Source organism: Phyllostomus hastatus, unplaced genomic scaffold (genome assembly GCF_019186645.2).
Source record: "Phyllostomus hastatus isolate PE091 unplaced genomic scaffold, TTU_PhHast_1.1 phas_contig_86, whole genome shotgun sequence".
NCBI lineage: Eukaryota > Metazoa > Chordata > Mammalia > Chiroptera > Phyllostomidae > Phyllostomus > Phyllostomus hastatus.
In genome coordinates, this window is record NW_025333977.1 from 67059518 (window position 1) to 67072936 (window position 13419).

Sequence of the window (13419 nt, forward strand, 5' to 3'; positions counted from 1 at the left end):
GGTTCCTAAGTCTTTCTTCTTCTTCTTCTTCTTCTTCTTCTTCTTCTTCTTCTTCTTCTTCTTCTTCTTCTTCTTCTCCTTCTCCTTCTCCTTCTCCTTCTCCTTCTCCTTCTCCTTCTTCTTCTTTCTTCTTCTTTTTCTTCTTCTTCTTCTTCTTCTTCTTCTTCTTCTTCTTCTTCTTCTTCTTCTTCATTTGTTTCTTCTTCTCTGTTCTGGTCAAATGTTTATTTCCTCCTTCTGGTCCAAACTGTTGATTTGATTCTCAGTTTCCTTCCTGTCACTGTTGGTTCCCTGTGTATTTTCCTTTATTTCACTTTTCATAGCCTTCCCTTTTTCCTCCATTTTGTGACCATACTCAACCATTTCTGTGAGCATCCTAATTACCAGTGTTTTGAACTCTGCATCTGATAGGTTGGATATCTCTTCATCATTTAGTTCTATTTTTGAAGCTTTGATCTGTTCTTCCATTAGAGTCATATTTTTTGTCTTGGCATGCCTGTTATGTAGTAACAGGTAGAGACATGGGTATTCACCAGAGTGTGGTGATCCAGGTTACTGTGTTGTGACAATGTATGTGGGGAAGGGGTCCAAGAGGGAACAATGCCACTTGCTTGCCTCTCAGCTAGCTTTCAGTCACTTCCCCCACTACCCACAAGCAAATTGGGTCCTTGTGTTTCTGATCCCAGGTGAGTGGGTTTCTGTATGTTCTAAGAACCTGTGGGTCTCTCCAAGGAACTCTTCTATGAGGCTGGGAGCTTCTCTCATTACTGCAACCCCCATGGGTTTTTACTGCCAGAGGTTTTGAGGTTTTATTTCCCTGCACTGAAACCCTGGGTTGTGTGGTCTGTCTCACTGCCCACTTGTTCTTCCCAGTTATCTGTATGCAAATGTGGGACCACTCACTCCACCAGCTTCTGCCTTGACTGCCCGGTCCTCCAACCATAGCCTTGCCATGTGTCCATTCTACCCTGGCTGCCCATCTCTGTCCTTCCTACCTATCTGAATGAATATTTCTTCTTTAACTCCTTGGTTGTTGAACTGCTATACAGTTCAATTTTCTGGCAGTTCTGTTATTTTTTGTTTTTAAATTGGTTGTTGTCCTTCTTTTGTTTGTGTGAAGAGGCAATGTGTGTCTACCTATGCCTCCATCTTGGCCAGAAGTCCACTTAATTTTCCTGAATTTGTTGAGGCTTATTTTGTGTCCTATCATGTGATATATCTTTGGAAATGTTCCATGTGCATTTGAAAAGAATATGTATTTTGCTTCTTTGGGATGAAAGGTTCTATATATGTCATTTAAATCCATTTGATCTAAGACATTGTTCAATGCCACAATATCCTTGTTGATTGTTTATTTGGAAGATCTATCCTTTTTTGACAGTGGGGTGCTAAAATCCCCTAGTATAAGTGTGTTGCTGTTTATCTTTATTGAAGTCCTCCAAGATTTTCCTTATATTTTGGTTGCTCCTATGTTAGGTGCATATATGTTTATAATGTTTATGTTTTCTTGATAGATTCTTCCCTGTAGGATTATGAAGTGTCCTTCTCTGTCTCTTTTTATGGCCTTTGGTTTGAAGTCTATTTTGTCTGACATAAGTATTGCTACCCTGGCTTTTTTTCCTGTCCGCTTGCTTGGAATATTTTTTTCAAACCTTTCACTTTCAGTTTGTGCAAGTCTTTTGTTCTGAGGTGGGTCTCTTGTAGGCAGTGTACGTATGGGTTCTATTTTTGTATCCATTTAGCTACCCAATGCTTTTTAGTTGGAGTATTTCATCCATTTACATTTAAGGTTATTACCAATAGGTACTTATTCATTTATCACCTTTGTACTTGTGTTCCTCTCTGTCTGACTCTTTTTCTTCATCTCCTTAAAGCAGTCCCTTTTGCATATCTTGCAGTGCTGGTTTGGTGGAGGTGTATTGTTTTAGCCTTCTTTTTCTATCCTTTTGTCTGGGAAACTCATTATATTGCCTTCCATTTTAAGTGAGACTCTTGCTGGATAGAGTAGTCTCAGTTACAGGCCTTTGGTTTTCATTACTTGGAATATTTCCCTTGGCATTCCCTTCTGGCTTGAAGCATTTCCATTGAGAAGTCAGCTGCTAGCCTTATCGGGGCTCCCTTTTATGTTACTTCTTATTTCTGTCTTGCTGCCCTTAAGATTCTCTCTGTCCTTGAATTTTGCTGTTTTAATTATGATGTGTCTTGAAGTAGAACTCCTTGGGTCCCTTTTGTTTGGAACCCTCTGTGCTTCCTGGATTTGAGTGGCTTTTTCTCTCATCAAATTAGGGAAGTTTTCCATCATTACTTTTTCAAACAGGTTTTCTATCCATTGCCCCTCTTCTCCTCCTTCTGGTATCCCTGTTATATGAATATTATTATGTTTCATGTTTTCCTGCAGCTCCCTTAATCCCTCTTTGTTCTTTCTGAGCATTTTTTCCTTTTCTTGCTCTTTCTGGGAATTTCTTTCTACCTTGTCCTCTAGCTCACTGATTTGATCCTCTGCTTCATAGAGCCTGCTTTTGATTCCTTCTATTGAGTTCTTCGATTTAGAAATTGTGTCCTTCACTTCTTCTTAGCTCTTGTTGATACTTTCTATATCCTTTTTCATGTTGATATAGTTTGTAGTAAGTCCTCATAGTTTCCCTGTAGTTTTTGGTAATTCACACTGAGCTCATTGAGCATCCTTATAACCATTGTTTTGAATTCAGTATCTGATAGTTGACTTGCCTCTATTTCATTTAGCATTTTTCTGAGGATTCCTCCATTTCTTTCTATTGGGGATTATTTATTTATCTTCCCATTATTTGTGAGACTCTTCTTGTTTGCTTCTGCTTCTTAAATTGATCTATTTTTTCTTCCTAATTTTGTGGTGTGAACTTCTATGGTAAGAGACCTGTGAGATTCAGTGGTAGTCTCTTTGATCTCCTGAACTTCATGCTCTTGGGATGCCCTTTATGCCATTTATGTTGGTTCTCTGGATGTAACTGGTTTTTTATTGTTGTTGAGTCTTTATTTGGTGGGTCTTTCCCTCCAGCTTGTTGACTGAGGGTCACTCAACCCACCATGTCTTGTATGCTGTTGTAAAGGCACTGCCAGAACAAAAACACAAAGCCCAGGAAACAAATTCACAACTGCAAAAATAACTCCCCTCTGCATTGGCAGTATCAATAGCAAAGGAACCAGTATTCATAAGGGTATAAAGCATTTAAGCTTATGATAAGAAAGCAGAGAAGTAAACTATAGTATAAAATTTAGTGACTTAATATGCACAAACTTGTTGGATAAGAAATGAATGTTAAAAACCTTTGCAGGAAAGAAAATATCGCTAATCTTGGAGAAGACCATAGTTGATTTCAACTCAGTAGCCTCTAATATTTACCACTGTTTTTTCTTTCTGGATCTGCTTCTGGTGATGTCAGATATTGACCCAGGGATGTACAGTCTGTGGCTGTCTTTTTCAGTTGTTTATCTAATCACTCTGAACTCAGCTGTCAGGCTTTAGCCCCATAGGGCAGGGCAGAATCCCTCCTGGGATTGGAGCTATTGTTTCCCCTCAGGCTATTGCTGCTCAGAGAGGAGAGGTCCACCTGAACAGGATGGCTGCTGCATATGTGGGATGACTCAGACCCAGGATCCTGGAGCTGCTCTTTCAGTTCTCTCCCCAGAGCTTCCATCCTCAGTCTCTCCTCTGGTGTCTCTAATCCACTCTGTCCCCACCTTTGCTGGAGCCCAGGGTAAGTGGCAGCAAATGAAAATTTATGTGTTGGCCCCTTAAAACAGTTCTTCATATCTCTAGCCATCCTTCTGTGGCAGAGAGCAACCCTGTCACTTTTCACCAGAAGTTGTTATCTGTGTATTTTTGGGAGCTCTGATACTTTGGGTTGTGGATCCCAGTTAAGGTTTAGACCCCACACTTCTCAGGGGGACCCAATCATTTGCTTAATTATTCCTCCAGCACTCGTGCCTGTGGGTGCACAGCCAGCCCTCTAGAGTCTCCACTATACACTTACTAGTTAGGTTGTGCTAAAGATGATTCTTCTGTCTGTTCGAGGTTATAAGGCTTCTCTCTCAGTATTGTTCAGTTATTTCCTCTGTGTGATTTCTTCACAATTTAGTTTTGATCCCAGATTGTTCCTGGGAGGAGGTTAGTGTGGCTTCCATTCACTCCTCCACCATCTTGCTGATCTCTCTTTTTATGAGTCTTAACACTTATGTAAAAAACTACTGTTTTATAAATTTAAAAACTTAAAGTGAAAAATATTTTGTTATAGAAATGAATTTACAATATATACATTTTATGTAAATTTGGGAAGTTTAACACAAGATTGCTTTAGGCTAAAATTAGATTGTTAAGACAATTTTATATAGGGGAAAATGACATGATTCCAAAAATAAACTTCAGAAGTCAAACATTTCAATTTTATTCAAATGCAACTGAAACCATGCAAAAGAAAAAATACATTATAAGAAATAATTTGCTATAGTTAATATGTTTGTGACATAAACTTTTATAAAGTACTAAGACTTTATAAAGTTTTAAGTCTTGAAGAGAAAGAAAAGTATATAAGTGACCATGTATAAAATTGCAGAGGATTTTGCTATAGAAGATTTAGATTTGGTAAAATATAGAAGCCAAGTGTATTGTACTTCATGTCAAAACCAAAGCCAGTTTAAAGAAAAAATGTCCCTCTCTAAAAAAAACAAAGATGATGAGTTCTAGCCCTTATTCTTGAACTACATGGAAATTTCCTAAGTTCCCTACTAGTATTTTTAAATATATTTTAATACTTTATTTAGATTGAATAGATTAGATGCTAAGGCTACCTTGTTAATCTTATACCTATGCATGATGTTCTTCTCAGCAAGAATTATATTTCTTGGAAGACAAAATATTAAAGGATTATGGAATATTATTCCTGCCAATTAATTCTTAGTTCTTTTCTTTTATTTCAGCACCTTCCCTGATAGGTATGGTGAGGAAGGACTGGGCATCCCAAAATAGCATTGCTCTATCATGGCAAGCACCTGCTTTTTCCAGTGGAGCCATACTAGACTACGAGATCAAGTACTACGAGAAAGTAGGTCTTATTTGGAGCTTCCTAAAAAGTTACATATACATACATATGAATATATGTATATACTGAGCATGTTATTATTCTATGTTATCTTACCTTAAAACCCATTCTTTGGCCTAACCTCATACCTACTATGTCTTTGAGTACTCTCTGATTTACTATTGTGCATATAATTTCTTAATTAATTTGTCTTGTTTTACATCAGATTAACACAGCAGATATAAAATGTTTAGTTCTGTCATGACTAGCTCTAGGAGTTTTATAGTATAATAAGAAGTAGTAACTTCTGCAATTTAGAGTTTTGTTGATATAACATTGTTTCTAAATTCACTTGGGAAGAAATGGTGGAATGGAATTACTATAACCTAAAAAGAGTTTGTGTGGTCATATTCTTTGCCAATGAATTCAAAGTTACAGTCCACTATAACTTACAAGGATGACTAAGTGAATAAATAGAAAAAGCTGATCATTTAAAATTTTTCTCTACATTTGTGTCAGCAGTTTTATTTATAAGAAGCTAGCAAGATAAATCTGGTTAATAAATCAACTGCTAACCTTAATTTCCATTTTTGCCATTTAAAAATGTTCTCAATTATATTTCCATGAATTTTATACTTACTTTTATAGTTTTCACACTCTTTCTTTATGCTCCCCCTCATTATTCCTTATGATAGTGCTGCTACAGATATTACAGCAAACCACATATTCAAATTTGACAGTCTCATTGTGCTAATGCTATTCCAGAATATTCATAAAGGGAACATTAAATTTAAAAATTAAATGTAAAAATTATATATCATATTCAATGGTATACTACAATAAGAAAGAACTTCTTGAATTTCTATAACTTACCAGAAGCAAAGAAATATCATAAATAAATTAAGGTCTTCTCTGAAGAAATATAGGAGCAAAAGAAGAAACAAGTATTTTTCTATTCTATTGCTTCTGAGCAAGTATAAGTATGAAAAAGGGAGTAACTCAGAAGAATGGCTGAATCCATTTTGACATTCTAGTAATTCCAGCATTACATGGTCAATGAAAACTGTCATTATTGTTAATTAACATGGATAAATTCATAGTGTAAGACAGGAGGAATTTATTGAGTTTAAATTGGATTATAGATTCTGCACATTAGGCAGGCCAGCATGTGTTTAGAAGTCTTGTTGCTCTATCCTTTCAAATGTTACTACCTGTAGTTGTCACAACAATACACATGTATTCTGTTCTCTAATTTAATAGATCTTCATCTATTCACAAATTCTGATTATTTAAAAAGCAATTCACACATACATATAAGCAACTTCCAAAGGATGAAAATATTTCTCTGTGTTTTATAAAGGTTATACTTCCTACACAGCAAATCACTCTTATTTTATAGTCATATCTACATCATGTTTGAGTATGAAGATAACTCGCAATATTTCCAAATAAGGACAAATTATACAGAGTCTATAGAAAGGGAACCACATTCATCTGATCAAAATTTTAGAAATCAGTAAGTAAAATTTGAAAGATGGTAATTGACATAACATTCATGTTTTCATTATAGAATAAATTATATTTTAAAGAAGTTTATTTTATAAGAGAATGGCAGTGATTAATGCTAATGGATTAAACATAGAATTGGAAGTCAAAGATTTCTGATTCATGTTTTGACTCTTGTTATGTTTATGACCAAGAAAAAGTCAGTTAATTTCCCTCTGTCTCAGACTTTGTACTTAGAAAATGGAAATGAAGATATCAACCCTTCTAGTACATTGTAAAAGTTAATTATAAACATACTTGAAGATGAAAAGCACACTAAATCAGTATTAAATATTATTTAAGTGAGCATTAGGGAAATGTTAGCATATAATCTAATATAAAATCAGAACACAATAGCATGGGAATTGTGTACAAGTTATGATAATAACTTTTTAGTTATAATAATAACTAAAACTTATTATCTTTTATACATAAATACATAATGTACAGGTAACCAAAGATGTTAGAATATAAACCTTTCAGAGAGAGCATAAATGACTGACAGCATTAAAACTTTTCCCAACTATGACTTTAAATTCTAACCATACATTTTAGATATCAGCATTTATAACACAGTTTCTTTCAAAAAAATATTTTTATAAAGCTTATAAGTAGGGCAAATTACAATAGCACTCTTAGTTATAAATAATTTCCTTCTTTATTAAGAACCTAAATATTGTTCAATAAGGAAAGCAGAGTTTATTCTTGTATTATTATTTATTAATTATTGTATTCTTTTTCCATAAGAACAACTATAAACCTGATTTTGTCCCACCCTGTATATGCAAATGATCCCATTTTTGGAACACAGATATTCTTCCATATGTGTATATTTGTATACAATTATATGAGTATAAGGAATTATAAAATTTCTTTAGTAATAGGGTGTACATGATATGCTCTTTCATGATATGCTCCGCTTATTGGGGTGGAGTAGGATGCAGAATGAAGGTGAGCAAAGAAAGATAGAGGAAAGTAGCAGTATAGATAAGTATGAATGGATGGTTTAATGGATAGATCCTAAATAGCTTTGATAGTTGTCTTAGATGGAGTTACCTAAAAGTAGACCCTGAGACAGCAATTTGCATACAAGTGACTAAGATAACTCCCAAGAGAACTGCTAAGAGAATGGAGGCAGCAGGACTGGGAAGGAAGATGCCAATCAAACGCAGAGTGACTAAGGGGAGCTCTGCAATCTAAATTACATCTCAGAGTTCATACTACGGAAACAGAGAAGCTGAGCTTACATACTCTGATTCCAATCAATCATTGGCGACAGGCCTTAATGGAGATGTACAATATATGCGGAGAAAAATCATAGGCACTCCCAGCCCTCTGTAGTGGCTTCTGTAGCCCAAATTTAGGTCTCTAAAGAAGGTGGCACTTACAAGGAAGATTAAGTAAAGGTAATCCAACAGGATCTGCTGGCCCACCAACTATCAGCTAAGGTACCTCAATGCTCAGGGAACTATATGAGTCTTAATTCTCAGCTCATTATGATATTCACATTCTACTCAGTTTTTAATATTGGTGCTTTAGTCTTCAATTTACATTACATAAACCTTCCATTTCCTTTTATTCAAAGTTCCACTGTAGTGCTAACCCATAATCAGTCCACAAATAATCAATATTTATGCCATTCTCTGAGGAATTTATGTTGTTTTATTAAGTTCTCATTGTGTTAAGAACATTATTCTGTAAATCAGAAAATAAGTTAATGTGTTTAGAATGTCAATTGTCTATAAATATCTGAGGTCAAGCATATTATTGTTACTAGTGACTTTTGCTCAGAGAATACATAATATTATAAAAAAAGCACTGGTCTGGGTGTTCAAAAATTTGAGTTTGGTGAAATCTTAACTTTTTTAGTCCTGTTTTCTCATCAATAAAATCAAGGCCCAGAAAGATAAACTCTTATAGTTCTAGCTGTGTCCAAATGCTAATATGTTTCTGTCTGTACTGTCATGTAGATAAGTAAATTATCGAATCTCTCAAATAACTGTGTTTTTCATTTATGTCTACTGAAATTAAATGCCTAAACACACATATTTTAAAAATACTTTATCACAGGAAACAGTGTTCTTCCCATCAGAGTTAAATATAAAAGGTAAGACCCCGCTGTCATGTTATTCTGTGTATGTACATGTATGTTGAGGGATATAGAGAAAAAAACCTATTGCTTTCATCATAACTAATTAGATATTCTCCAGTCAGTTCATTATATGCTCCCAATTCTTAGATATTTTTCTCTTTTCATACTCAAAAAGTGTGTCATTTTTTAAACTCAAATATAGTTTGAGTATGAATGGACCTAAATTAATAAAAAAAAGCCAAATATAAGTTGCCAAAAAATTTTCTACTTTATATTTACATACTATGTTTTTCTCCAAAAACAGGGCCTACTAGTAATGAGGGTATGATTTTAAAAACTAAAAGCAATTTAGGTGATACAAACTTTATTTAACAATTCACAAAACAGATGGTCTCCTTTTGGAAAACTGCGAAATGTGCAGAAGAAAGCTTTTATAGGATCAACACCAAAGAACAAGGGAGAGAAAAACCGAAAACATTTCATTGGCTGGGGCCACATAATAAACCTTGTTTGGGATGAGAAGTAACAAGAAAGTATAGAGCCCAGAGCTGGCTTGGCTTTCAGGGATTGGCTGACCGGATAAGCTGTGGTTTGGGTCAGGCAGAGCATTTTTTACCAGGACATGAGAGTTGTCTAAGTTTGGTTTGATGACATGGGAGGCACGTCTCCACCTTGGGCCTAGAAAGGTATTTTAACAGAACTAAGACATCTGCTCTCAACCCTTCAGTCTCCACCTTCAAAATGTTGTAAACCCTATTACAGTTACAACATATCAAAAATTTGCTCTGGCTGGTGTGGCTCAGTGGATTGCACATGGGTCTGTGAATCAAAAGGTTGCTAGTAGGATTCCCAGTCATGTCACATGCCTGAGTTGTGCTCCAGGTTCCCAGCAGGGGGCGTGTAAGAGGCAACCACACAATGATGTTTCTCTCCCTCTCTTTCTCTCTCCCTTCCCCTCTCTAAAAATAAGTAAATAAAATTTTTTTAAAAAATCAAAAAGTCCACTGAATATCAAACATAGCCTTCCCTTATTTCTACTCTCCCCAGCTCTTTACCCCTTTTTTTCCACATTCTGAATTTTTGCTCTCCTTTTTTCCCCCCTGCCCATGGCACTCCTCTTGCTTCTTTGTTCCTTTTTTTATATTTATATTTCTCAAAATAACCTTAATTAGAGTCATTTATTTATGCATCTTACTCCACTATTGTAGGAGCCCTAAAGAATGGAGATCATTTTTTGTTGCCTTTGTCACCCAACTGCAATCATTGCCTAACACAGCTGTTTGCTTTCAAGAGAAATTAGTAAAGTTCCTCTTTTTGTTAAGAACTCATTCACAGGAAATTGACAAAAGTCACCAGCCACTGTGAAGTTACCCCCAGAAGAAAGAAAGAAAGAAAGAAAGAAAGAAAGAAAGAAAGAAAGAAAGAAAGAAAGAAAGAAAGAAAGAAAGAAAGAAAACCTCTAGGATTTCCTATTTCTACCTGTTCATAAGGGCACTACAGAGCTGTCCATCAGCTGAGAGAATGTTCTATTGATAACTAGAAAGTAAGCTTGTGATGGCAAGAATTTCTTTTGTCCACTTTGAAGTTCCCAAGTGCTCTGAAAGACTCATATCCAATAATTCATTGACAGTAGTTGGCCAATTATACATCAGGTACTTTTTAAAGTAGTTTGCATTGATTAATTCGATCCTAATAACCCTTTGAAATAAATGCTACTACTCTTCCATTGTATAGATGAACAAAATAAGGAAACTAAGTAACTTTGCCAAAACACACAGCCAGTAAGTGTTTGCTAACACTGGCCTTGCTACTTACATGGCAATTGGACTTTGAAAAGTCAGTGCTTTCTGCTGATGCTGATTTTTAGATTCCCTGAGGCCAAACACTTCATTATTCTCTAATGCCCACTTTGCATCTGTAAAATGTCAGCAGTAAAACATACCTGTCTCACCAGGGTGTTGTACGCTCCACTAATTACCAACTGGTAGCTCATTTTGAAACATGAATCCCTCATAACACTTCATTATTCTTATATCCAGTGTTTAAAGACACTGACTGGTAAAGTCCTTTCCTTAAAGTCCTCTTGTTAATTCTCATCACAGTCAGCAATTTTTAGATTTTGTTCAAGAAAACTTATGACAAAGAAAGCATTCTTATATCCAGATGGTCAATAATTATCTATATAAAATACTGAATTAATATAATCTGTTCTTGTTTCACCTAGTTCATTGATTATAGAATAAGGTATCTATTATATAAAAATTTCATGTCATGAGAACAGTTCGTTGTTCAAAAAGGTGAAGAGATTCATGGTACACTTGTCATCATGGGAAATATTTTCATCACTCAGGGATGATTTGAAGTAGTTTCTTGTGAGGAAGGTTGAATTCATGATGTCCTTTATAAAAGGCACATACTTATCAATATCAAGCATTGCACAGAAAGTCTCTTTCTCCGAACTTCATTCCTGTGTTACTCTACTTTTTTAATAGTTTTCACCAGATAATAATTCAATGATGTCACTCATTTTTCTAAAGACATATAATCAATAAACCTGCGTGTTTATTTTATTTAAAATATATGACACAGTTATTATAGAAACAATCAATTGAAGAAAGAAAAAACATCTTTACTTATAAAATGGTCAATATAAAGTCCTCATTTTCTTTTGTTGTTCAGTGGTCCCTCATTATCTTAGGGGGGTTGGTTTCAGGAACCCCCTCAGATATGAACCAAAACCCTTGGATGCTGAAATCCCATATATAAAATGGTGTAGTATTTGTATATATCCTATATACAAACTCCCTTATACTTTAAATTACTTCTTCATTATTTATAATGCCTAATACAATGTAAATGCATTATAAATAGTTGTTATAACATATTGCTTAGGGAATAATGACAAGAAAAAATTCTGTAGACTTTTAGTACAGATACAACATTCATGGCCTAAAGACACATAGTACATGTGAGCAACAATCTTTTTTTCAAATATTTTTTATCTACAGTTGTTTGAATCTGAAGATGCAGAACCCACAGATACAGAAGGCCAACCTTATTTACTTCACTTAGGTTTTGCCCAGTGAAGAATTTTTTCTTCATTTCCCAGGAATGCTACTCTTACTTCCATCTACTATTTAGGTACAGAAACATATCTCTTTCATTCATTCCTTGCATTTTCCTTCCCCTATTACTATCTAACTTGAACATTTTGTAGCCTAAATGTAAACCTCCATGTAAACCTAAATGTGCTTATTATAGAGGAACTAAGAAATGTGTGATTGAGAAAAGGGCATGGGGACCACCTGGATCACATGAAGATCTTGTTGAAATACAGATTATGATTCAGTTGATTGGGTGTGGGTTAAGAGGGGAATGGGATGGGATTCACACTTGGAACAAGCACGGGGAATGCCAGTGCTTCTCCAAGGACTGGTCTTTGAATTGTAGGTCTCTAAAAGCCCTGCTTCTTCATTGTCTCACTTTGTCAAGTGTGAATAGAGGAAACATAACCACAACTCTCTAAATGTACTCATGAACTTAAATATTACACTGTCTTTACACATATTTCATCACTTGTATGATATTAGAACTTAAATTATTAATCTGAATCAAAATTCAGTAAATAAAAGAACAAGTCAGTTTCAGATACAATTGAGTGCTGCTAATGGAATCAGCAAATTCCCGAGCTGTTAAATAAAATTTTGAGGTTTTTTTACTTCTCATAATTCTTATTTGTCACAATGTCCAACACAGAGAAATTGGACATGAGCATTTGGTATTAGTTAAAACAAAATTACCTGATAGAAAATGGACAGCAAAGGAATTTTCTGGTACAAAAACTGTGTATGGAGATCTCACAGGCAATTTCCGTGTTGCACAGCAAACACCACCAGGTAGAAGCCTGTCTGGTTTGTGCACCAGGCAGTCTTTGTGGTGTAGCAGTGGGGAATTGTCACCCACCCCACTGTTCTTTTGACAGTGTTTCTGTAAGTGCTGACTCTGACTAATAAGTAGCTTATAGATAAACAGCATGTTTGTATAAGGATCCTAGGAACTAACTTCAAAAGATACAGACACCGACCTTCAGGCTTCCCAGCTCCAGGAGATTTGCTGACCTTCAACCATGGAGCCTGATTGATATGAAGCCAAGACGAGTAAACCAGGAGGATGCCCACTGGACCATCACTTGCCTCATTGGAATGGAGTGCACTCGTCTGCATGTAGAGAACTTTTCAACCCCTCCCTGATCTTGGTCCTGTTCCCCCTCCCTCCTTATAAAAAACCTCTGCCAGCACTGAGATGTGCAGATGGGCTTTGAGACATAAGTCCCTCATCATCCCAGGAGATGAGCTTTGCAACATGAGTCTCCAATCTTCCAGGTGGCTGACACCTGAAAATAAAACACTTTCTTTTCTTTACATGAGCACCTGACTCTAGCTTATCAGTTTTCTTAGCACCAGCAGCCCAACCTGCTGGGTTACAACGGTGCCTGGAGCAGAGATTCTCTGGTAGCAAGCCTGGGGCCAGTGCCAGTACTGCACCAACAACAGACCTGTGTGGACTGAATGTATTCAAGTAGAAAGACATTTAGAAGATACTTACTTCATTGCATCAAGCATATGGTCTGCATGAAAATTACAAGCACAGAGCAAATACTGTGCATGTCCTATTTTATAGGAGTTATACTATCTTTTGTTTGATTTTTAAAAATAGATTTGTTAAAAT

General features: G+C 35.6%; 1 protein-coding gene across 1 annotated transcript in view; it reads left to right on the plus strand.

Moving 5' to 3' along the window:
- The window catches only part of LOC123826934 (ephrin type-A receptor 6), a 912013-nt gene that overhangs the window by 546808 nt on the left and 351786 nt on the right, over nucleotides 1-13419 (plus strand). The window contains exon 6 of the mRNA XM_045851150.1: nucleotides 4954-5078. Coding sequence (XP_045707106.1) covers nucleotides 4954-5078 — 125 coding nt within the window. The remainder of the gene's footprint in view (nucleotides 1-4953; nucleotides 5079-13419) is intronic.